Source organism: Malus sylvestris, chromosome 8 (assembly GCF_916048215.2).
Source record: "Malus sylvestris chromosome 8, drMalSylv7.2, whole genome shotgun sequence".
NCBI classification, from domain to species: Eukaryota; Viridiplantae; Streptophyta; class Magnoliopsida; order Rosales; family Rosaceae; genus Malus; species Malus sylvestris.
Window position 1 is genome coordinate 1083302 of NC_062267.1, and position 21461 is coordinate 1104762.

At 38.1% G+C, this 21461-nt stretch overlaps 5 protein-coding genes across 6 annotated transcripts; 4 read left to right on the forward strand and 1 right to left on the reverse strand.

The window, feature by feature from the left end:
- The first annotated feature begins 4350 nt into the window (after window positions 1-4350).
- LOC126631190 (putative HVA22-like protein g) lies at window positions 4351-7327 on the forward strand. The gene is made up of 7 exons (XM_050301360.1): window positions 4351-4613; window positions 5343-5385; window positions 5487-5585; window positions 5673-5729; window positions 5844-5907; window positions 6014-6223; window positions 6792-7327. Exons 2-7 carry the CDS (start codon window positions 5354-5356, stop codon window positions 7212-7214), a joined length of 885 nt encoding a protein of 294 aa, XP_050157317.1. The 5' UTR covers window positions 4351-4613; window positions 5343-5353; the 3' UTR covers window positions 7215-7327.
- An 855-nt stretch (window positions 7328-8182) lies between these two features.
- Window positions 8183-9520, forward strand: LOC126631195 (protein disulfide-isomerase LQY1, chloroplastic-like). Its single transcript, XM_050301367.1, has 5 exons — window positions 8183-8504; window positions 8594-8677; window positions 8763-8814; window positions 9126-9282; window positions 9371-9520. The coding sequence occupies exons 1-5, from the start codon at window positions 8337-8339 to the stop codon at window positions 9390-9392; spliced, it is 483 nt and encodes a 160-aa protein (XP_050157324.1). The 5' UTR covers window positions 8183-8336; the 3' UTR covers window positions 9393-9520.
- Window positions 9521-10263: 743 nt separating this feature from the next.
- On the forward strand, window positions 10264-12419 carry LOC126631191 (probable diphthine methyl ester synthase). Of its 2 annotated transcripts, none has more exons than XM_050301361.1 (6): window positions 10264-10626; window positions 10715-10839; window positions 11027-11256; window positions 11508-11547; window positions 11679-11770; window positions 11883-12419. In XM_050301361.1, exons 1-6 carry the CDS (start codon window positions 10477-10479, stop codon window positions 12089-12091), a joined length of 846 nt encoding a protein of 281 aa, XP_050157318.1. In that variant the 5' UTR covers window positions 10264-10476; the 3' UTR covers window positions 12092-12419. The 2 variants fall into 2 exon arrangements, with proteins under 2 accessions (XP_050157318.1, XP_050157320.1); XM_050301363.1 differs by having other exon boundaries at window positions 11027-11223.
- LOC126631189 (L10-interacting MYB domain-containing protein-like) lies at window positions 12412-14161 on the reverse strand. The gene is made up of 2 exons (XM_050301359.1): window positions 14004-14161; window positions 12412-13557 (listed from the first exon to the last, which is right to left on the reverse strand). Exon 2 carries the CDS (start codon window positions 13533-13535, stop codon window positions 12603-12605), a length of 933 nt encoding a protein of 310 aa, XP_050157316.1. The 5' UTR covers window positions 13536-13557; window positions 14004-14161; the 3' UTR covers window positions 12412-12602.
- Window positions 14162-15849: 1688 nt separating this feature from the next.
- LOC126631188 (endoglucanase 10-like) lies at window positions 15850-19528 on the forward strand. Its single transcript, XM_050301358.1, has 6 exons — window positions 15850-16289; window positions 16864-17147; window positions 17353-17790; window positions 17995-18136; window positions 18687-18853; window positions 18970-19528. Exons 1-6 carry the CDS (start codon window positions 16073-16075, stop codon window positions 19300-19302), a joined length of 1581 nt encoding a protein of 526 aa, XP_050157315.1. The 5' UTR covers window positions 15850-16072; the 3' UTR covers window positions 19303-19528.
- Window positions 19529-21461: the final 1933 nt, after the last annotated feature.

A 21461-nucleotide genomic window follows, 5' to 3' on the forward strand; every position in this document is an offset into this window, starting at 1 on the left:
AAAGAAAGAAAAAATGGGTGGGGGTAAAGGGTAAAAGGTATGAGAAAGACATGCCAACAAACAAACATAAATAATTACAGGCACATGAGGGGAAGAAGAAGCCAGGGGAGGGGAGGGGACGATTGTCCCATGAAATGCAATGCCATAGGATTATTTGGACCACCACTCTATCCAACTGCTTCCACTAGCTATGATTTCATTTGCCAGAAATGTGGAATCCAAGGCTTCGAAAACCTTCCCCACTTTCTACATGCCTCTCCCTTTTTGTCTCTTACGATGAAGAACAACTTTGATGACATGAGTATAGTTTTAACGTAGTATTTTGTGTTAGATAAATGCTAAGAAGATTCTCTTAAAGTGAGACTCTTCATAGAATCTCTGTCACCTCACAGTTTAATGTCAATTTTCGTGGTAAAATTATGAAACATTGTGCAAAAAACATGAAATGACAGAGAGTTAATGGATAGTCTAGCTTTTGAGAGAGTCTTCTTAGTATATTCCTAGGTGTTAACAATCAATATTATGTAAAAGTAAATTTAAACATTACAATATATCATTGACACGACATACCACGATGAGAGCGTGCCAGTACCGTGAAGTCTTTCTCCTCATATTCTTTTGGAGAAAATTGTAGCAATGATCTCTCTACTTTAACCCAATTGGAGTAATGGTCATTCAACTAAAAATATGTGACCATTGGTCACTTAATTCATCAAAACGTGCAGCTATAATCCTTTTTGTCAATTCCATTAGAAAATCCGTCAAAATGAGTCATGTTGTAAGAACCATTGCTACAATTGGGTTAAAGTTGATGGACCATTGCTCTAATTTGGTTAAAGTTAAAGGACTATTTCTCCAATTGGATTAAAGTTGATGGACAATTTCTACAATTTTCTCATTTGATTTTTCATATTTGCTATTTGATTCACCCTCACGTGCGTGGCATGAGACTCATTTCACCGGAATTTCTAACGGAGTTGACGAAAAAGACCATAACTGCACGTTTTAATAAGTTAAGGAACCATTGGTCAAAGATTTTTAGTTAAATGACCTGCTTTGGTACCAAGAAGAAAGTTAAAGTTCCATCATAAAATCAATTGATAATTTAGGGAGTAGTCAAACTTACTTATAAGCCCATCCAAAGTCTTTATTCTCATCAGTGTATGATTCATTCTCAACATAATTATTGCTCTAATTGAATTAAAATTAAAGAATCATTACTACGATTTCCTCTATTCTTTGTAGGTAAGGGTTCTTTTGGCTTCCTTGTGGTTGACAAAAACACAAAGGAAACACCCTTGTTCTCTTTGGTGTGATTTTTCACTTTAATACCAGTAACACAATTACCATCAAGTCTCTTTTTTTCTGCTCTTGTAAAATGAATGATGGAATTGACGTGTAAATGGACACTCGATGGCCACGGTAGACTTGGGAGAATCTCATTTATCATTTGCACTTTTTAACTTTAAATTATTTGTCGGATTAAAATAAAATGCTATATCTTGCTTCTTTTTGGAAACAGCGAAAAGGGTTAAAGGAGCATAATCTTTTACTCGTGAGAACTACTAGATTCATCTTAATGTCTTATTTTTCTACTTATATTTTGATCTCGTCTATTAAAAAAAATTTAGAAAATTAAAATGTTACTTCTCCACTCACTGATATTCCTAAAATAATCTCTAATATATTATCTAAAATTATAAACTTGTCTCTTAGAAAAATATATATGATTTGAACATTATTTTCTTACATTTTCAATGAAAATGTCATCTTACACTTATTCAATGGAAACATCGTCTTCTATCTCTTCAATGAAAACGTCATCTTCTAAGTTCAATTTTTTTGTTTTCTCTAAATGAAAAGAGATGGAAATATGAGCTAGAGTTTAAGGGTAGATAAATGTTTCTAAACAGAGGGCGGGAGTTAGAATCATTCCCAACGTGTTTATTTAACAAAATAATTGCGCCCAACTTTTTTATTTTTTAAAAAAGATAAAGTAAAAAGAGGGTGGGAGTTAGAATCGCGCTCAAACTTTTCATTTTTTTTAAAAGATAAAGCAAGAAGAGGGTGGGAGGGCTGGTTTGATATTACTGTACTTTGAAAAAAAAATTATTTCTGCTGTGTTGTGAGAATAAACCCATTTTTGCTGCTTCACATTTTTAGTTTTTTTTTCACCCAAAACTGTGAAAATAAGCTGTTTTTAAGTGTTTTCCAAACACCTTTTTGAGCTCAGCTTTTTTTTATACCCACTTTTTATAAAAGCACATTAGTACCAAACCAGTACTTAGAACCTCGTCCAATTTATTATTATTATTATTATACATCTTTTAAGGTCCTTATTAGTCATTTTACAAATGAGCAAGCTTGTAATTAAATAGTTTATTAAAAACTAGATGAGAAAATAAGACACTGAGATGAGAATTACAGCACTATACTCTATTATATTATATCAGATAGCCCAACTCCTCTGTCAGAGAGCCTTACCAAGCTAGCCTCTAGCTACCAACTCCAGCCCAATTTACTTGCTCCAAAACCCACCGTCTTGTTGAGCGATCTCGTAAATTATTAATATTCTTCTTCATTCGTAAAGAATATCTTTTTTTGTTCAACTCATATAAATGACAAAATTGATACTTACTTAACTTAGTATTGTGCTATCTCGTTTACAGTTAAGTTCAAATTGTACTCTTTCTAATTTAAATCAAATTAGAAAATAGCTCAAGCAAAATAAAAATCCTAACCTCATGGTCTCTAATTAATAAAAGGGTTATGGTCACTATGTTATAAGTCAAAATTTATTTTGTTCACTCTGTTTTTTAATTTAGCCAATTTGATCACTGTGTTGTTGAAGGTTGATAATTTTGGTCACTTTCATAGTTTGAAGTTAAAAATATATTAAAATATTCATTAAACAGATAAAATCAATAAAAGAATTTGAAAACTTAATTAGCAAATAATTTAATAGTTTTTTTAACTGCAAACTAATGGAAGTGACTAAAATTGTTAACTTATAACAACACATTAATTAAATTGGCTAAATTGACAACACAATGACCAAAATAAATTTTAACCTATCGCACAATGAACAAAAATGTTTTCACCCTTAATAAAATTCGAATGGGTAGGATCAAATCATATAGAACCTCATATGTGATTAGACAATCCTATTCAATTGACAACAGTCAAATGTTATATTTATTTCGAGAAATGCTAAGAAGATTCTCTTTCAAAGTGGAACTTTTTATAAACTCTTTGTCATCTAATATTTTAACATTAATTATCGTGTCAAGATTATAAAACACTATGACACATGAGATGACAGAGAATCCATGAAGAGTCTCACTTTTTTTTTTGAACAAATGATATTATTTACATTAAGAGCGTTATGAAGGAGTAAACTAAGTTTTATAGTGGATGAGTTATAATAATGTAGTTCAAAGACGAGAATCAAACATAATACATCTCATTTACTTATAAAGAAGAATAACATTAGACAATTGTTCAGTCCACTTTCTCCTTAGCATTTCTCTTTTGTTTTTGGGACAGAGCGGTCAAATCATAGAGGTTACCGTTATTTCCGTAAGCAAATTTTTTATCCATCCCTGTCCATTGTCCCATCCCAATCATATACTTTCTACTCAATCACAACATCTTAACCCACCTTATTAGTTGACCAAATTGCCACTAAAATAATGGTTTTTCTATAAAGTACCTCTCCCAATGCTTATTTCTTTTAGTCTCAGAACAGTCACGATTAAGTCACAGAATAACATCATATTCAGATTTTTTTTATAGAGAAAAAAAAAAACGTTAGAGAAGAGTGGAGGATTTGAAGGACATAAAATTCTACTCCTCTTGAAGTGGCAAAGGACAGAAAGCAAACCATGCTTCAAATGGAAATTTGTCAAGGCATCAATGCGCATCCTGAAAAGTTTCCAATCGCACTGTCACGTGATATCACAAATTTATTAATGTCATAATATCTCACTCCACTTTTTTAAATTATAAACCAGATTGATAACAAGTGCGAGTTTAGAGAAAAAAATAATAATTTATATAACACGTGTATATTATTATTTGTCATTTTGTAATAATATAATGTTATGTAAAGAGAAATTTACACGTATTGTTGTATTAGCATCACAGGTCACCACGATCGCGGTGTAGCCCTATCCTGTAAAGATGCAAAGGAAGAGGAAACGTGAGCCGTGAGTTTCAACCTTAACGGTGATTAAAGCCCTAGTGCGTATCGCGTGGCGTTGGTAACAATATACACACGCACACAGCGAACCGGCTCTCCGTGATGACGGAACCGAAAGGCAAAGACTCACCGCTATATCAAATCCGACGCCAAAGGAGCAAAAGCAAAACCAACGAAACATAAGATATGGTAATTTAAACGGCACAAACACCTCTCTCTCTCTCTCTCTCCTTCTCAGTCTATTACGCCGCCGACACCGTAACGGTTCTTCGAGCCTTTCATCGGCGCCGTTCTCCCGCGACGGCGATCTCCGACCTGTCCGGCGATTCGAGTTTTCTGTTAACTCTCTCACTGCTCAGTGCCTTCTTTCAATCCGCTGATTCCGTTCAAATTTCAAATTAGTCTTCGAGCGGTTCTCTCTCTCTCTCTCTAAAACTCTAATTGTTACTGTTTATTTTTTGAATATTTTCGTGAACCGATTTTATTTCATGAAAAATGAGATTGGATGATATCTGGATTCTTATCAGCATCAGATTATTGCATTCATAATTTCAATTTAGGAAATTAAATTGTTTTTTTTTTTGCCTTTTTTTCTTAATTTTTTTGCTTTTAGTTCTTGTAATGCGTATGTTGTCTCCAAATGTTAAGAAGTTTTAATTTCTGTGCGGTGTAATCGTATGCTTCAGTGGCTGTTCTTACAAATCTGATCGTTCACTTAGCTCAGTTGAATTTGAATTTGAAGAATTTGAATTTCGGATTTTGCTAATCCCAAATTCAAATCCAAGCTCAAGTTCAACTGAGCTCACATACATTTTCGTTTTGGTTTCCAGGGATTTAGAATATATTCAGGTCAAATACTTGACAAATTCCTCGAAACCGAAGCGAAAACAATGTGCTTGAAGATCAACATTTCTGAATATTGTATCAGCTTTACCTATTGTGATTTTGTTCTGCTCTTAATTTGTTGAATGGTTATGTTGATCGAAAACAAATTCATCCTGTTCTGCTGCTAAAGTTCAAGAAGTATATCCGAAAATTGAAATGTTGTATCTCGAAAAATCGGGAGTTGTTTGGTATTGAAGTGAGCTATTTTATGTTTCTTTTCGTGTATGACCAAGCGGTTATTTTCGTGTATGGGCAGGTACGCAAAAGATGATAGGATCCTTTCTTACCAGAACACTTGTGTATGTGAATGATTGACCCTCGCTTTCTGGTTGCGTTTCAAAGGACGTTTGATTATTGTCAAATTCTGACCTTCCCCGTTTTCCATGTTGGCACTTGACAGGATGGCTCTTGGCTATGCTTATCCAGCTTATGAGTGCTACAAAACTGTTGAAAAGAATAAGCCGGAGATTGAGCAGCTTCGCTTTTGGTGCCAGTATTGGTATCAACTGCGTCTTGTGTCTAAGATAGTTATCTATTTGTCCTTGTGATTTGTAGCGATGACCCGCTTTTCATGCTTGAATTTCAGGATTTTGGTGGCTGTTTTGACTGTATGTGAGAGAGTTGGTGATGCTTTTGTTTCCTGGTAGGGGATTTGTGTTTGGATGTTGCGAGATTTCAAATATGCTTATTTTGTGCCACTTCGTTGTCTCATTCTTTTTTTTTTTTTTTTTTGTTGTTGTTTGTTTGTTTCGTGCAGGGTTCCCATGTATAGCGAAGCTAAGTTGCTCTTCATTATATATCTGTGGTTTCCGAAAACAAAGGTACAGGATTCCGTAAGGGATTTTGGACTGAGATTATTAGCTTATTTAATTGTTTGTTTATCAGTATAACTTTCCTTATACTCACACAACTATCTCTGTGTTGCAGGGAACGACCTATGTGTATGATTCCTTCTTTAGACCATATCTTGCGAAGCATGAAAATGAAATTGATAGGAACTTGTTGGAACTAAAAACTAGAGCTGGTGACATGGCCATTGTGTATTGGCAAAGAGCTGCAAGCTATGGTCAGACGAGAATATTTGATATCTTGCAGTATGTTGCTGCACAATCGACACCAAGGCCTCGCCCTGCTCAGGTACGATGACATGATTTGGACTTGGTGTTTTCAGTTTTACCATTATGTCCCATCATTATTGATTGCAACATCTCTGGCCACCCAGTCAGTTGGAGCAAGTTATCAAAACGTTATTGTCCTTTTATCATCCAGATGTTGATTTTTTTGTGCATGTTGAATTGTTATGTTGGCATTTTAATTCTAGGCTTTTGCCTTTTCACCATCTTGTCTTTAAATTAGTCCTTTCAAGTACTTGTTCAAGGTTATTTTGTTTGAACTTCGGGATATTGTGTGTGTGTTTATATATATTTCTTCATTTAGTTACAGATGATCGTTCATGCCTTGGGGAGGTTGATACCGGCTTGAAAGTAATGCTTTGTTGTTTCATGAGTTATTGATTGTACGTCGCATCTCTTTTGTACCCTGCATTCCGGTATGCGTGCGTGCATCTCGCCTTCATTGCACGATATTTATTGTTTATTATTACCATATAGGCCGTACTGCGCTATACAATGTGGAACCGCTCATCAAGGAAAAAATTATAACAAGGTTTTTGCCTCTGCTGAAAAAGTTACTCTTGAAATTGCAGCCACAACAAGGTGTTAGGCGCCCACCCCCTGCTGCTCGCCAACCCACCACACCACCTCCAAATCGCCAGCCTGCTGCAAGTACGCAATCACAACCAGAGGAACCGCCGTCTCCCACTTCCAGTACTTCTTCAAGCAAGGACCAAAAGGAGATAGTGGAAGCCTTAGCACCATCACCAAAGCCTAAACCTGCCCCTCAAACGGCAGGTTCAATTACTCAAAAAGCCACAGCAACAGCAGCTGCATCTGAATCATGTAGCCAAACCACCCCAACTGAAGAGGCTGCAACGACGCAGACTGACGCAGCACCATCCTCTTCGGCACCTGAAGAGACAAATCCTCCCCCGAAAGAGACGGTCATGGAGGAAACCATTCGGGCCACGCGTGGAAAGTTGAGGAAAGCACGCTCTGGAGGAAACCGTTGAAATTTCACATTTTTAGATTTGCGTAGGTGGACAACGATGGTTCTTTGAATTGTTGCTGTAACCGTGATGTAAATTTGGCATCCTCTGCTTTCTATTTCATTCGTTTTTTGGTCGCTGGACCGTGGACCGGTCTGATGTTTCACAGGGCAGTTCAAACATCAAACTCGCATATTGCTTCAATTGCACTCGGGATGTCAAAATGACGGTATTTCAATCTAACAATGCGGTGTCGTGTGAAAATGTTCAGTACAGTGGCACCTAGGGTTGGATGGTACACAAACACACGAGGAGTCCTCCTTATGTGGAGAAAATTTTCAATGTGCCGAAAATATAACTCGATACATCAAGTGTCATAATACAATTGATTGGATTTTTTTTTCAAGTTTCTAATCAATTGTCTTATTACACTTTGTACACCAAGCTGTGTTCCTGGCACATTGAAAAATATGCCCCTTATATGAGGGCAAATTTTAAGGTTCACTCGTCAAACACAGAACAAGACCCCCATGTGTTGCCTTTTGTCCAGCTCTTACCCATGGTACCACTCGATTTTGTTTAAGACATATATGCAATTGAATGGACATAAGTTTTTTCTTCTTTGTAAGAATGATCTGACCAATCACGTGATTAGACTGTCCTACCGAATTTTCTTCTCACGATTAAAAAAACTCTCTTATTTGAGGGTGAATTTGAAGGTTCACCCGTCACACACAAAACAAGACCCTGGGTATTGCCCTTTGTCCTGTTCTTACCCATGGTACCACCCGATTCTGTTCAGGCCATATACAATCGATTAGACATAAGTTTTTCTCTTTATTAAGAATGATATGACTAATCACGTGATCAGACTGCCCTACTGAAATTTTTCTCTCACGATTTAGATGGGTTGGACGCATCTAAATGGTATTGAGCTTCCATACAACTTATTCAAATTCCAAAGAATTTTCTTTTAGTTTTGTGTTTTTTGGTTTTTTTTATAACTAGGGAGCCACGTAGGAGGAACGTTGAGTTTGTGATAGGAAAAGCTTTCAACTGTTTGGTGGCTGAAACTAGAGGCAACTGCCAACCCCACATATCCAAACTCCACCATCGCTCCGCATTCGCCAGAAAATTGACGTGGAAATGCCGCAAGCACCGTCACTCCCCCGCCTCCACTCTCCCTTCCTCTCTTGCCCCCTCAAGCTCTCCACCTCCCCTTCTTCCTTACGCGTGCCCCACAAGTTTGCAGGAAATCAACGGTCGCCAAAGTCGCATCCAGGCATCAGAGCCATTGATCTCGATCAAAACACGGTTTCCGTTCTTTCCCCGCTCCTTTTCCTTCCAAAATCTCGATTTCGAAGGGTTTTGTTTTGGAATCTGACATAAGCATGAATTTCCAGGTAGTGGCAATCTCAGTAGGGTTTGCGAGTGTTGCGGTTGGGATTGGCATTCCGGTTTTCTACGAAACACAGATCGACAGCGCTGTGAGTCCTTTTGATTCGGTATCTAAATACGATTAATTAAGTAGTTTGTAGATAATTAATTTAACATTAGTAATGCTAACTGCAGGCTAAGAGAGACAACACTCAGCCATGCTTCCCCTGCAACGGAACTGGCGCTCGTAAGTAATTAGCAAACTAATTTACTTGCAGCTATATTTTTTGGTGAAGCATGCAAAGTCTCGCTTCGGAAATCTTACAAAATAAATCACAACTTATTTTACGCGGTTTCAGTACTAATTGCATCGAGACCTTATTGAAAAAGAAAAAACCCGAACTGCACACGTGCTCAAGTTTGAAACAATATCGGTGTTTGAATTAGATACTCATGTGTCAACAACTCGTAGTTCCGGTACTCATGTGTCGTGCTGTTTAAGTCTCTGTCAGTGTCAACTGATGAAACTGGACGACCGTACGTCGTTGTGTGTCTCAGAAAAATGCAGATTCTGCACGGGGAGTGGGACGGTGACAGTAGAGCTTGGCGGGGGCGAGAAAGAGGTGTCCAACTGCATCAACTGCGAAGGGGTCGGTTCGTTTACGTGCACAACGTGTCAGGGTTCCGGGATTCAACCTCGGTACCTTGATCGCAGGTACCATGATTCATATATTCGGGTCGTATTCGATCGATCAGTTATGCATGAACCTAAACTCATTCGTGTATATTTTGTGTTGGAACAGAGAGTTCAAAGACGATGACTGATCGAGGTCTGCTGGGATATTCGATTCTTTCTCTTACTTGTGTTTGTTGTTTTTCATGATTTTCATTTTCTTCATTCTTCTCTGTACAAGAGTACGCAAACAAAGATACGAGGACCTATTTTGTCGAAAGCGGTATTCTAAACTATACTAATCTATTAGGAACGGAGTTTGAATTTCGATGAAAGGGGATCTGAATTTAACATTAACTAATTGGTTTAATTCACCTTTGCATACAATTACCAATCGTAAAATTCACAATTGTGAAGCATAAATGTAGTCGCACTTACTAGAGCGGACGTGCTTCTCTTATGCATCAACATTCAAATCCTCTCTCCATAATTTCATTTAGTTTAGAGTAAACTAGCATTTGCTTACACAATTCATGTGTATGAACACATTTTTTAAGAAAATGAGAAGGAGAGAGGGAGAGAGAGGGAACGTGGGGTAGTTGGACGTTTTTGTTATTGGTTTTATTTATTTATTATTATTTAATATTGGAGGTACTTTAGCATCACCTATAGGTAACGCTTCAATAAAAAAAGTAAAATTTGAACTTGTGAAATTACACTATTGCCCATCATTTTTTTTTGTGTGATAAAAAACTAAGTAGTCTTTTCATCATCTTTTGGTTGACAAAGAGGGTTTCATTAATTAATAAAGATTACTGTCGGACAAGAGAAGAAAAAAAAAACTAAGTTGGGCTTTCGTTAAAACGTTGATATTAATAAAAGGAAACGTAAAGAAAAATCTAAATAAACCTTTGGTTTTAATGAAAAATGATAAATAAATGTGCAGAAAGTAGTACCAGAAAAATATAAAAATATGATTTTTCGTTTAAAGTAAACAGTACATCAGTATCTGGTTAAAACTCCGATTAATAAACTGTTGAATCGGCCTGTCTTCCTCTCTGGCCGCCTCTGGGTATAGAGAGAGAACGACGTCGGATTGACTTGGCAGCACCTGGCTTCCAAGTTCCAACTAGGGTTTTTGCAGGGTTCCAGACTTACAAACCAGCTAGAGAGAGAGAGAGAGAGAGAGAGAGAGAGAGAGAGAGAGAGAGAGTGGAGAGAGAGGGAGAGGGAGAGATGTTGTACATTGTAGGACTGGGATTGGGGGACGAGAAGGACATAACTCTGAGAGGATTAGAGGCTGTGAAGAAATGCGACAAGATTTTCATCGAAGCCTACACTTCCCTCCTCTCCTTCGGCATCTCCTCCGACGGCCTCTCCACTCTCGTACTCTATCTCTCTCTCTCTCTCTCTCTCCAATTGCTTGCAAAACTTGCTTAATTTTTCAAAAAGTTTGAACATTGTCAATGTGCAGGAAAAACTGTACGGAAAGCCAGTGACACTTGCAGATAGAGAAACTGTGGAGGAAAGGGCCGATCAAATTCTAACTGCTGCTGCTGCTTCCGACGTCGCTTTCCTTGTCGTCGGCGATCCTTTTGGGTATGTCCTCTCTCTCTCTATCTGTTCAACTGGTAAAATCTTGTATGGTGTAGCAATTTGTTTTGAGCAGGATTTGAGGAAGCAATTTAAATTTAGTTCCCAAGAATGTTGGAATTATGATTGAAATAATAACGACTTATGTTGATCAATTGAGCTTTTTCCTTGCGTAATTCGATCTGTAACGCAGAGCTACGACACACACTGATATTGTGGTTCGAGCCAAGAAGTTGGGGATTGATGTCAAGGTGGTGCACAATGCGTCGGTGATGAATGCAGTTGGAGCCTGTGGATTACAACTCTACCACTACGGAGAGACAGTTTCGATACCATTCTTCAGCAATACATGGAGGCCGGATAGCTTTTATGAGAAGATTCAGAAAAATCGTGCGCTTGGGCTGCATTCGCTATGCTTGTTGGGTTGAGTTCTAGATACTTGCTTAAAAAGTGACACCGCTGATGCTTATCTTACTATACACTCTCATCCCAAGTTGGCTTCTTGAAAGAGATGATGGAAGCAGAATAAAGTGATAGGCGGAGTCAGATATTCGACTGGAAGCCTCATACCGATATGAGATTTATACTCTAATATTCAATTTCGTGTATGGGGCATGCACTTGTTCCACTTTCACGTTGGTCAAGCTACTATAGCGAAGTTATTTTGGCTGTAGATATACGCGTGAAGGAACCAACTCTGGAATCGTTGTGCAGGTCTCTAGTCAAATAATCGACTGCCTCTTCTTTAATTTCAGCTTCGAAGAATTTACTGTGTGCATAGTTTTCGTGTTTTTTGTGCTTCTGCAACTGCATAGGCTTACTACTGTTACTTGCCTCCCTTTCAGAGGAAAGAAGCAGTATGAACCGCCTAGATATATGTCGATAAACACTGCAATTGAGCAGCTTCTCGAGGTTGAGCACAATCGAGGAGATTCTGGTAACCATGCCATTTTTTCAAATCTTTACTTTCGAACATGAGTGTTATCTGTTGTCTGGCCTCTACACGATAAAACCATTGCTATATGTTTGATTTGTGCATTACGTTGCAGCATATAATGAAGACACGATGTGTGTTGGGCTTGCTCGGCTGGGAAGTGAGGATCAGAAGATCGTTTCTGGTACGATGAGGCAACTGCGGTCGGTTGATTTTGGGGCACCTCTCCATTGCCTTGTTATAGCAGGCAAAACTCATCCAGTGGAAGAAGAAATGCTGGATTTTTACAGACATTCAGAAGAGAATAATCCTGGCACTGTTTGATTATAACGCTGATAGGACGGACTTTGGCTGATCCACTTTTCTACGGTGAACTGTTGTATATGCAGCAGAGACAGCAGAGGAACTTGGCTTTCAAGAGAGATAGGAAGATGGGTTGCTGTGAACGCCAAATTGCTGCCGGTTAGCTGATCCCAAGTCATGCTGCACAATCCGATTAATTTTGTGGGTCGAGTTTGGTCGAGTTGCTGTAAGGCATTACCTGCTGTATTAATTTCACCTGTCTCCAATTTTGAGCAAATTATATTTATCGTGATCATTCCTCATTGTTTGGGTACTTATTTAGAGATGAATAACATTGAGACTTTGCTAATCGAACAACGATGAATGCTTGTTTGATTTCATTGATAATGCGAGATGAATACTTTCTGGGGCTCGGTGTTTATAAACTTTCACTAACAGAAAAGCCATATTATGAACATGTGCTATGAATTCATCCTAAATCTCTAACCAAAAGTTCATCCTCTAGTGTCAAGCCAAACTTCGTCCCTAACCTCTAACCATGCGTACTTTTACTGCACTTCCCTCGCAACCAAGTTGACCTTATCTGATCGCCTTTCAAACAGATGAATGTCTCTCTCAAATTAGGGTCCTCGAACAGGTCTAGAGCGGGAAAGTAGAGTTCTTCGTCAATGCCTTGTATCTCATCCAGTGCTCTGATACAACTGGTAATGGAAAATCTGTCATCGCTAGGCATTGCTGCCGCTCTCCTCAACTTTGATGCAGCAATCATCTCCGAAAGGGCTTGTGCCATTGTATCACATATTTCTTGATCCCTTCTGCTTTGACCCGCGGAATACTCTGCCTCAGATGGACGTTTCCTTTTCCTATCCGCTATAACCTTGCCCACCTTTTCTGCTGTTGACGCTTTGCCTTGCACAGGCTCTGAGGATGATGGGATTTCAGAATGGGGGGCTTCACTGTCGGGACAGGAAATCAAACCCGCACTGTCTATTCCGGCAGACTTGTCCGACCCCTCGTAGTGACTAGACTGAGCATACTTCCCATCGGCTGCAGAGTCTGCGAATATCGTGCACAGCTGATCATATATCGGACAGTCCTTGACTTTAATCGTCTCAGGTTTAGTCTGCACCCCGAGGTCCTCCCACAGATGCTCAAACTCGATACAGCAAGAATCATCCAGAGCGAAGTCATTCGTTTGATCATAAGCCGACTTGAGGTTGTAAAACCGCGTCCTCAGAACATCCAAGTGCTTCCTCAACTGATTGTTGTTGAAGTTGAGATCCGTTTGCTTATTGAACTCATCGCGAATAATGTTCCAGGTTTTCTTGTCGAACACATTGTTCGGTCTGTTTCCCAACTGAATCTGCTTCACAACTAAGTCTGCGAATGTCTTATCGAGGGACGCTGTCCACCGAGTCCTCGAACGTTCTTGGTTAGGCTGACGACGACTAACTTCATTATCCATCTACAAGCCACGAAACTTGCATCTGAAAATCGATAAAATTCCGCTTAGAACGCCATCCCAAAACCCAAAACCCTAAACCGAGCATAAATCATCATTTTCACACTACAAATTTCACAAATAGCATTGAAATGAGTGGAATTATACGCCTCGAGTAAAAATTAAAATTCCCTAAACCCTAGATTCAACCAGACCAGAATGGCCGCGGAATAAAACCCTAATCCAGCAACGGCCGCGGATTAAAACCCTAAAACCAACAATTACAAACCCCCACACAGGAATTAAAGATCATAAAACCCTAATTATAATATCAAAAACTAAACACAAAAAAACAGTTCTTTCCCACACAACCTGATTCTACGTATTATGCAAATTCACATCAAAATTAAAAGAATTGGGGGAATTCAGTAAATATTAATCGGGAGAGAACAACCAGAACGCAAAATGCTTTGAAGACTGTGGAGAGGTTACCTGCGTCGTCCGGGATGCCGCCGCCGGAGAGTGTGCGTCTCAGCTACACAGGAGAGGAATTAACACACAAATTTAATTTAATTTTAATTTTAATTTTTAAGTTATATGTCAACGATGACGGTGGCATATTTGACACCGACATTACATATTTCTCATGAGTCACGTTCCACTTTTAAATTTAGAGCATCTCCATAACAAATGTTAAAATCCTAGGTTAAATACCATTGTGCATATTTGACATCAAAAATATTTTCAACCGAAATATTATTTATTGACTGAATTCGAAGGTTTTGTGATTAGGAGTTAAATTTGACATCAATGCACATTTATTTTTAATTGATTTTAGGGAATTGTAACGAAAAGCCCTCATTATTGCTTACTTTAACGAAAAACCACATTTTTACACTAAAAAGTCAATCATGATACTATTCATTTTACCCTTTATTTTGTCTTTATCGTTAAAACTCAAAAGTTTTCAAGGCATTTTCATTAGTTTTCTTTTTATTTTAATGGTGGGTTTCTTATTCCACTAACATTTCAATCAATAAAAATTTTGTTTCAACATTTTTTTTAAAATAATTGTAACCATTTAAAGCTCTATTTTAATAAGAAAAATAACATTTGACAATTCGGTTGGAAAAATACAAAATTTGACATAAAACTTCATATTCCCACATCAGCTAATTAATTACAATTTGACCGTTATAATTTGATATTTTCTTTGGAGATGGTCTTACATTTCAAAACATGATTACTGAACATTAGTATTTTTTTGTTTTGTTTTAGATGTGGGATCCAGCTAAAATTTAACACGGAGTTGAAAAGTTACGTGATTAAAAGATCAAATCTTCTGCATCTAAAATACGCGAACTCTCGGCGGGATCTATCTTTTGGTCGCTAGCGCATCCCTTTATGGAAATACAGATGTCAAATTTTTAATCAGACACAACGCTCTAACCGAAGCAGGATCGTCAGCCGCACATTCCGCACCAGAAATTGGTCCACTTTCAATTCGTTTTACCACATCTACAAGTAACAACCAGGGACCGGCTTCTCTGCCCTCCCATGCCATACATTATCATTCCATTTTATTTTGTACGATCACAGTTAAGTTACGTTAACATTTTATATTAATTTTTTTATAAAAATAATAAGATGAAAAGTAATAATAATATAAAATATTAACGTAACTTAATTGTAACCGTACAAATAAAAAAGAATTAAAGTGTATTGAAAGTGGAATGGCAGAGAAGCCAGGGCCAACGACCAGGGTTTTAAGATCCACGGTCAATTTCTTTTACCTTCCTGTCGGTGGTCAGTTGAACGGTTAATATCATCTTTCCCTCCCAAATATCCAACGGCCAAAACGAACTCTTCGCATCTCTGACATCGTCCTACTGCAGATCTGCCCGTTCGTTTTGCCAGCCCGCACGAGGGCTAGTTCCGTCATTTGACAATATTTAGCCCAAACAGCAAACCAAAGTACCAAACTCCAATAAACGAAAATAAAAAATAAAAAATAAAAGCTTATTATATTAATATCCTACAAATTATTGGATAAATCTCACGTATTTAATACTCTTTACATTTGTTTTTTCAACCCCACATACTTCCTCATAATATCCTCGCACCCCACATTCTTAATATACACCTTACATTTTTTACATGCATTTCATATTTTCTATACACCCTACATTTCTCAAATCTTATAAAGCTTTTCATTTAGACAAAAAAATAACAACTAGAATTTTGATAAATAAATTATTTAAAATTAAATTTTAATATGAGATCCTTTCAACATTTTATGTTGCGCTAATATAAAAAGACAAAATAAAAGCATAAGGCCGCAAATCAACCTCGTCACGGTTGTCGGTGCAGTAGACCGTGTCCAACGACGAACATAAAAAAAACAAACATCTGAGTTCGGATCCGAGAGGGAGCACCAATCGTCACTTAATCTCCTCCAAAACCTCGATTAATGTTTGTTTGTCTTGTCACAATGTGCTAAGACAGATCTCTACTTGGACTACTTTTTGCCTGCCTCTTGTGGTTTTGGTTGGTCCTGAAAAATGGGAGCTAAATCGAGGTGCAAGGGTTGGTGGGCGTGGCTGCTGGTGCTCGCGATCCTCGGCCTCGTTGTCGGCGCCGTCGTTCTCGCCGTCGTCAAGAAAGTAAAGAAAAACTCCGGCGGCGACGACAGTGCGGTTCCCGGGCCTCCCGGCGCCATTACCCAGAAATACTCCGACGCTCTCAAACTCGCCGTCCAATTCTTCGACGTCCAGAAATGTACCCTCTCTCTCTCTCTCTACATTTGCAATGTGTTCAAGTTCTTTGCTAAATGCTCAATTGATTAACTTTGTTAGCATTTCCCAATGCCCCAATTACTAAAATTGCAAGTGTTTGATCTTTGTTTTGCTGTTTTTCTTGCTTTACATTGCGGATTTTAAATGTATAATTTCCCAGGTAACTATCCAGTTGCTCAATTGGTATAAATGTTTGATCTTTCTTTTGTTCTTCTTCGTCTTTGTTGCGAAGTTTTGATGCATTAATTTCCTTAGTAAATTGCTCAGTGGATTCACATTAGTAGTTTACCTAAAACCCAGATGCTAAATTGGTATAGATCTTTGATCTTTTGCTAAATTGGTATAAATGTTTGATCTTTCCAAAATTGATATAAAGGTTCGATCTTTGTTTTTCATCTTTTCCATTGCGAATTTGCGAGTTCTCGATGTATTAATTTACTTAGTAACTATTCAGGTGATTCGCATGATTCGTATTACCCAAAACCCAGTTTGCTAAGTGTTGTGAAGTGCTTGATCTGTGTTTTGTTTTTTATTTTGTGGGTGGTTGTCATGTGTAGCTGGTCAGTTGGTCGATAACAAGATATCGTGGAGAGGGGATTCGGGTCTGAAAGATGGAAGTGATGCAAAGTTGGATTTGTCCAAGGGAATGTATGATGCTGGGGATCACATGAAGTTTGGTTTTCCAATGGCGTATACCGCCACAGTGTTGTCGTGGGCGATTCTTGAGTATGGTGATCAGATGGATGCGGTGAATCAGTTACATACTGCTCAAGCCTCTCTCAAGTGGATCACTGACTTCCTTGTCAATGCTCATCCCAAGGACAATGTGCTCTACGTTCAGGTTTGTATAAATCAGCATTGTATTGTGATACTGATTTCTAGGCTAACAGTTGATTTTCGGAAGGGTAATTGGTTTGAATATGCTCTAAACTTTTATAGAGCACTGTGTGGGATGATAGGTGGTGTAATGATGAACCATTTTCATTACATGCAAATTGCAATGCTTATGAAGTGTTACTTACTTGTCAATTCATATTCTGGGGCAGGTAGGTGACCCTAAAAAGGACCATGCATGTTGGTATAGGCCGGAAGACATGACCGAGAGTAGGCCAGTCACACAGGTTAACACATCCTCTCCAGGAACGGAGGTTGCAGCTGAAACTGCAGCAGCTATGGCTTCAGCGTCTCTGGTCTTCAAGAAAAGTGATGCCAAATATTCAGATACGCTTCTCACGCACGCCAAACAGTTATTTACTTTTGCTGACAAAAACAGAGGTTCTTACAGTGAAAGCATCCCTGAGGTCCAGCAATTTTACAATTCAACGGGATATGGAGACGAGCTTTTGTGGGCAGCAGCCTGGCTTTACCATGCAACTGGGGATAAGGAATACCTTGATTACGTCACAGGGGAGAATGGAGATGAGTTTGCTCAATTTGGTAAACCGACATGGTTCAGTTGGGATAACAAGCTTGCAGGAACCCAGGTATGTTGAGAACAATCCTTTCTTTGTTTTAATCTGTCAAATGCCACAGTAAAATGCAACTCACCCGAGAAACGTATAATGTGTTACTCTTCCTGGATTATTATAGCTATATTTGTAGGACTTCCATTTGCAAGATAAGTTACCATTATACTTGATTAAACTTCGTCTTTCAGTATTTTCAATAACTCGGCAATTTTCATGCAGGTTTTGCTTTCAAGGTTGACCTTCTTTGATGGGAAGGACACCTCAGACAATTCCGGCCTTCAAAAGTACAGGAAAACAGCTGAGGCTGTTATATGTGGCCTCCTGCCAAGCTCGCCAACAGCCACGAAGAGCAGAACAGACAGTAATCTTCTTCACTATTGTCATATTACATGGATTATCATGCATATCTTTTCTTCTTCAAGTTAAATCAAAATCCTTGCTCCTGCTACCCTGCATCGAGATTAGTTCTCCAAAACTATATCAACGCTTCTTCTACATTCTAATGCAGCAATTAATCTAGATGTTACTGATAATATTATAAACACTCACCAATCTAACAGCCTCCGTTGTAGACTAACTCCTCCACCATTCATAATAACTGATTTGCACTTCAAAACAACTAGGGAGGACCAACACAATTGCTTCCTATTAGGTAGAAGATAGTGTATTTATACTAGGCAAACGTGAAGCTTTAAACACCAAAATGCATACGGTTTCAGATATTTTCAAGCTATCATGTGTCCACAGTTGGAAATGTTATTTTCTTTTGTATCCTTTTAGCTTTATGCACCACACTCATATCTCCTAGGCTGGTTTGCATATGCTCGTAGTCCAATTTGAGTTGATTTATCAGTTCTTTTTTCCATATCTCTCATTCTCCTTCTCTTACTATCATGGTGTCCACATTGCAGATGGTCTGATCTGGGTCAGTGAATGGAATGCTCTGCAGCATCCGGTTGCTGCTGCTTTCCTAGCTGCTCTTTACAGTGACTACATGCTTACATCTCGCTCCACAAAACTAGAGTGCGATGGAGATACCTATAAGCCATCGGATATTCGGAAATTTGTTAGATCTCAGGTATGCTTTCTGATGTGTCTCAAGTACATTCTGCATATATGCACAGGTGTTAGCAACAAACAGCCGTAACTCGTCATAAACGTGTATTCCTTCCTAATGTGTTTCGAATTTTATAGGCGGATTATGTCTTGGGCGACAATCCTATGAAAATGAGCTTTCTTGTCGGGTACGGGGATAAATATCCCGAATACGTACACCACAGAGGAGCTTCTATCCCGGCTAATCAGAAGACTGGCTGCAAAGATGGATTCAAGTACCTTAACTCAACTGAACCCAACCCTAATATAGCCGTTGGAGCACTTGTCGGCGGGCCATTCCTAAACGAAACATACATTGATGACCGGAACAACTCGAAGCAAGGGGAGCCGAGCACATACAACAGTGCCGTCATTGTTGGCCTTCTGTCAAGTTTGGTGACAACCTCTTCAGCAGTTAAATCCTTCACCTAGAGAGTCCTAGATAACTGATTACATTTGTTTGTATTATATATATTGCTCTGTACCTGTTTGTATGCATGCCCTGGGGACTGTTTCTATACACAATTTAGTGATGTAATGCGGTAGTACGTATTTGGTTTCCATTTCAGATCCTCACCAGATCTTGTGTTCGGAGCCAATGGACCAGAGAATTTGGATTACTCAATTTAAATCTTGCGGCTATCATCAGCCCATCTCACTGGCCCACCTTCATACAAAACCAAGCCCTTGAACGATCTTGATCTTTTTCTCACTCTCTTGAACTGTTCGAATTCTCTGGTCTGTCACCTCCAGACGCAGATCCAGAGAGGACTAATATCTACCCTAATTTAGGAGGGAGAAGATTTGAATTTGTGTGGTACACTGTTTTAGTCAATTGGCCTATTGTTGCGTAAAGTTTAGAGCTTTTGTGGTTCAACTTTGTGGAATGCCTTGAAAATTCAAGTTTTCTCCTCTACACTCGTTTTCTAGCATTTTTTAATTTATTTTTAAGAATCTCGTTTTCTACTCTTAAATTGAATAAATACATAAATAAATAAATGAAAAACATAATAGTATAAAGAAGAGAACGAGAATGTAAAAAATTACTACTCGAAAAGGTCAAAACGATCATCTTGAATAGGAGACTAATACATCACTTATATTATGTGGATTCCATAAAGTTTTGGGTTAAAATGACGTTGTTGTCGTTCAATATTAGTGCATGTAATTGTTCATGTTTCGGATGGGAAGTGAGACATGATTTGGATTTCCTAGTTTTCTCGCTCCAAGAAAAAGGTTAAAGTTGAGAGCGACAACTACTGACTGATGCGGTCGTGCATTATCCACAACAGAACGGAATTGCGTTGTTCTACAGGATTTGTAGACTCGCATGACACCACCATTTGATGTCTATCCATATATGGAAATCAACCACACAAAGTGGTCATGCAGCTTCGACAACCATCAAAACTCAAAGGAGTTCCGTACTCCTACTTCTCTCTTTTGGGTCTCAATCAACTGCTTTTTTACTTTGCTCGCAAGTTATTGTGACGGTATCTCACGTCACTTACGCATTGTTAAATAATGTAATGTTTTTTTTATCTCACACGTAACAAAATTCTCGTTGAATGAAAATTCTCGCTTTTTAAGTTTAACAAGATGCAACACCCACATATTTTATCTCGTAAGTGATGAGATCCTTGCTGATAGGCTATTCTTTCTTGCCAAGTCGAATAAGATGCAATACCCACATAAGCTCTTACAAAGTAACGGGATCGTCGTTGCATGAAAGTTGTTCTCGTTTGTGAAGATGCCATACCGACATGTATTATCACAAGTACATAGTCCCTACTCTCTGATCTCATCGACAACAACATAGCACCAAGGAAAGAGAGGGCCACTTAATTTTCCACCATAGCTTTCGCACTCTAGACAGTTTGTAATTGGTACAGTCAATGACAGGTGTCATGTCCACTACTTTGCGTGATGAACAACCTAGCCTTGTCACCAACCAAACCACCACCCAAAAATAATCTCCAGTCCTAGTCCAAAGACTCTTCGAACCACTCGCTCAGATAATAAGATAAATGCGGTGTTATTTACATCCATTTTTACTTTTATTAATTTTTGTTATTTGATTTTTTTTTTTGTTCATTTGATTGATATTTAAAAGATAAAAAGAAATGTGTAAATAGCAATACTCTAAATAAAAAGTAAGAAAATATAAATAGCATTGGTTCGATTCAATGTAATGAGGAACAAATAGTGAATTTAGATAAACATTCAATCCAATGCTAAAAGAATTCTAAGTTCACGTCCGATTCTCTCTTACAATCAAGTCATAGTTGTAATACTGTTGTTTGGCCAATTAATGTTTGTCATGCATTTAAAAAGTGAACCACTCCTCTAATAAGAGCATAATTACGTGCTGAATTGATGATAAAAAATATCTTTCCTCTCATTTGGTTTGAGAAATATCACTTCATGGTATTACTAATCTACTTCCATTGCAACACAAAAATTGATTTTCGTCTTGAACCTTGAGGTGTTCCTAGTTCACTCGTGTTTTGAATCTGGTTCTAACCTCCTTTCTTCCATTTACTACAACTAAACATCAAATTTGTTACATTTCAATTATATCGTATTCACGT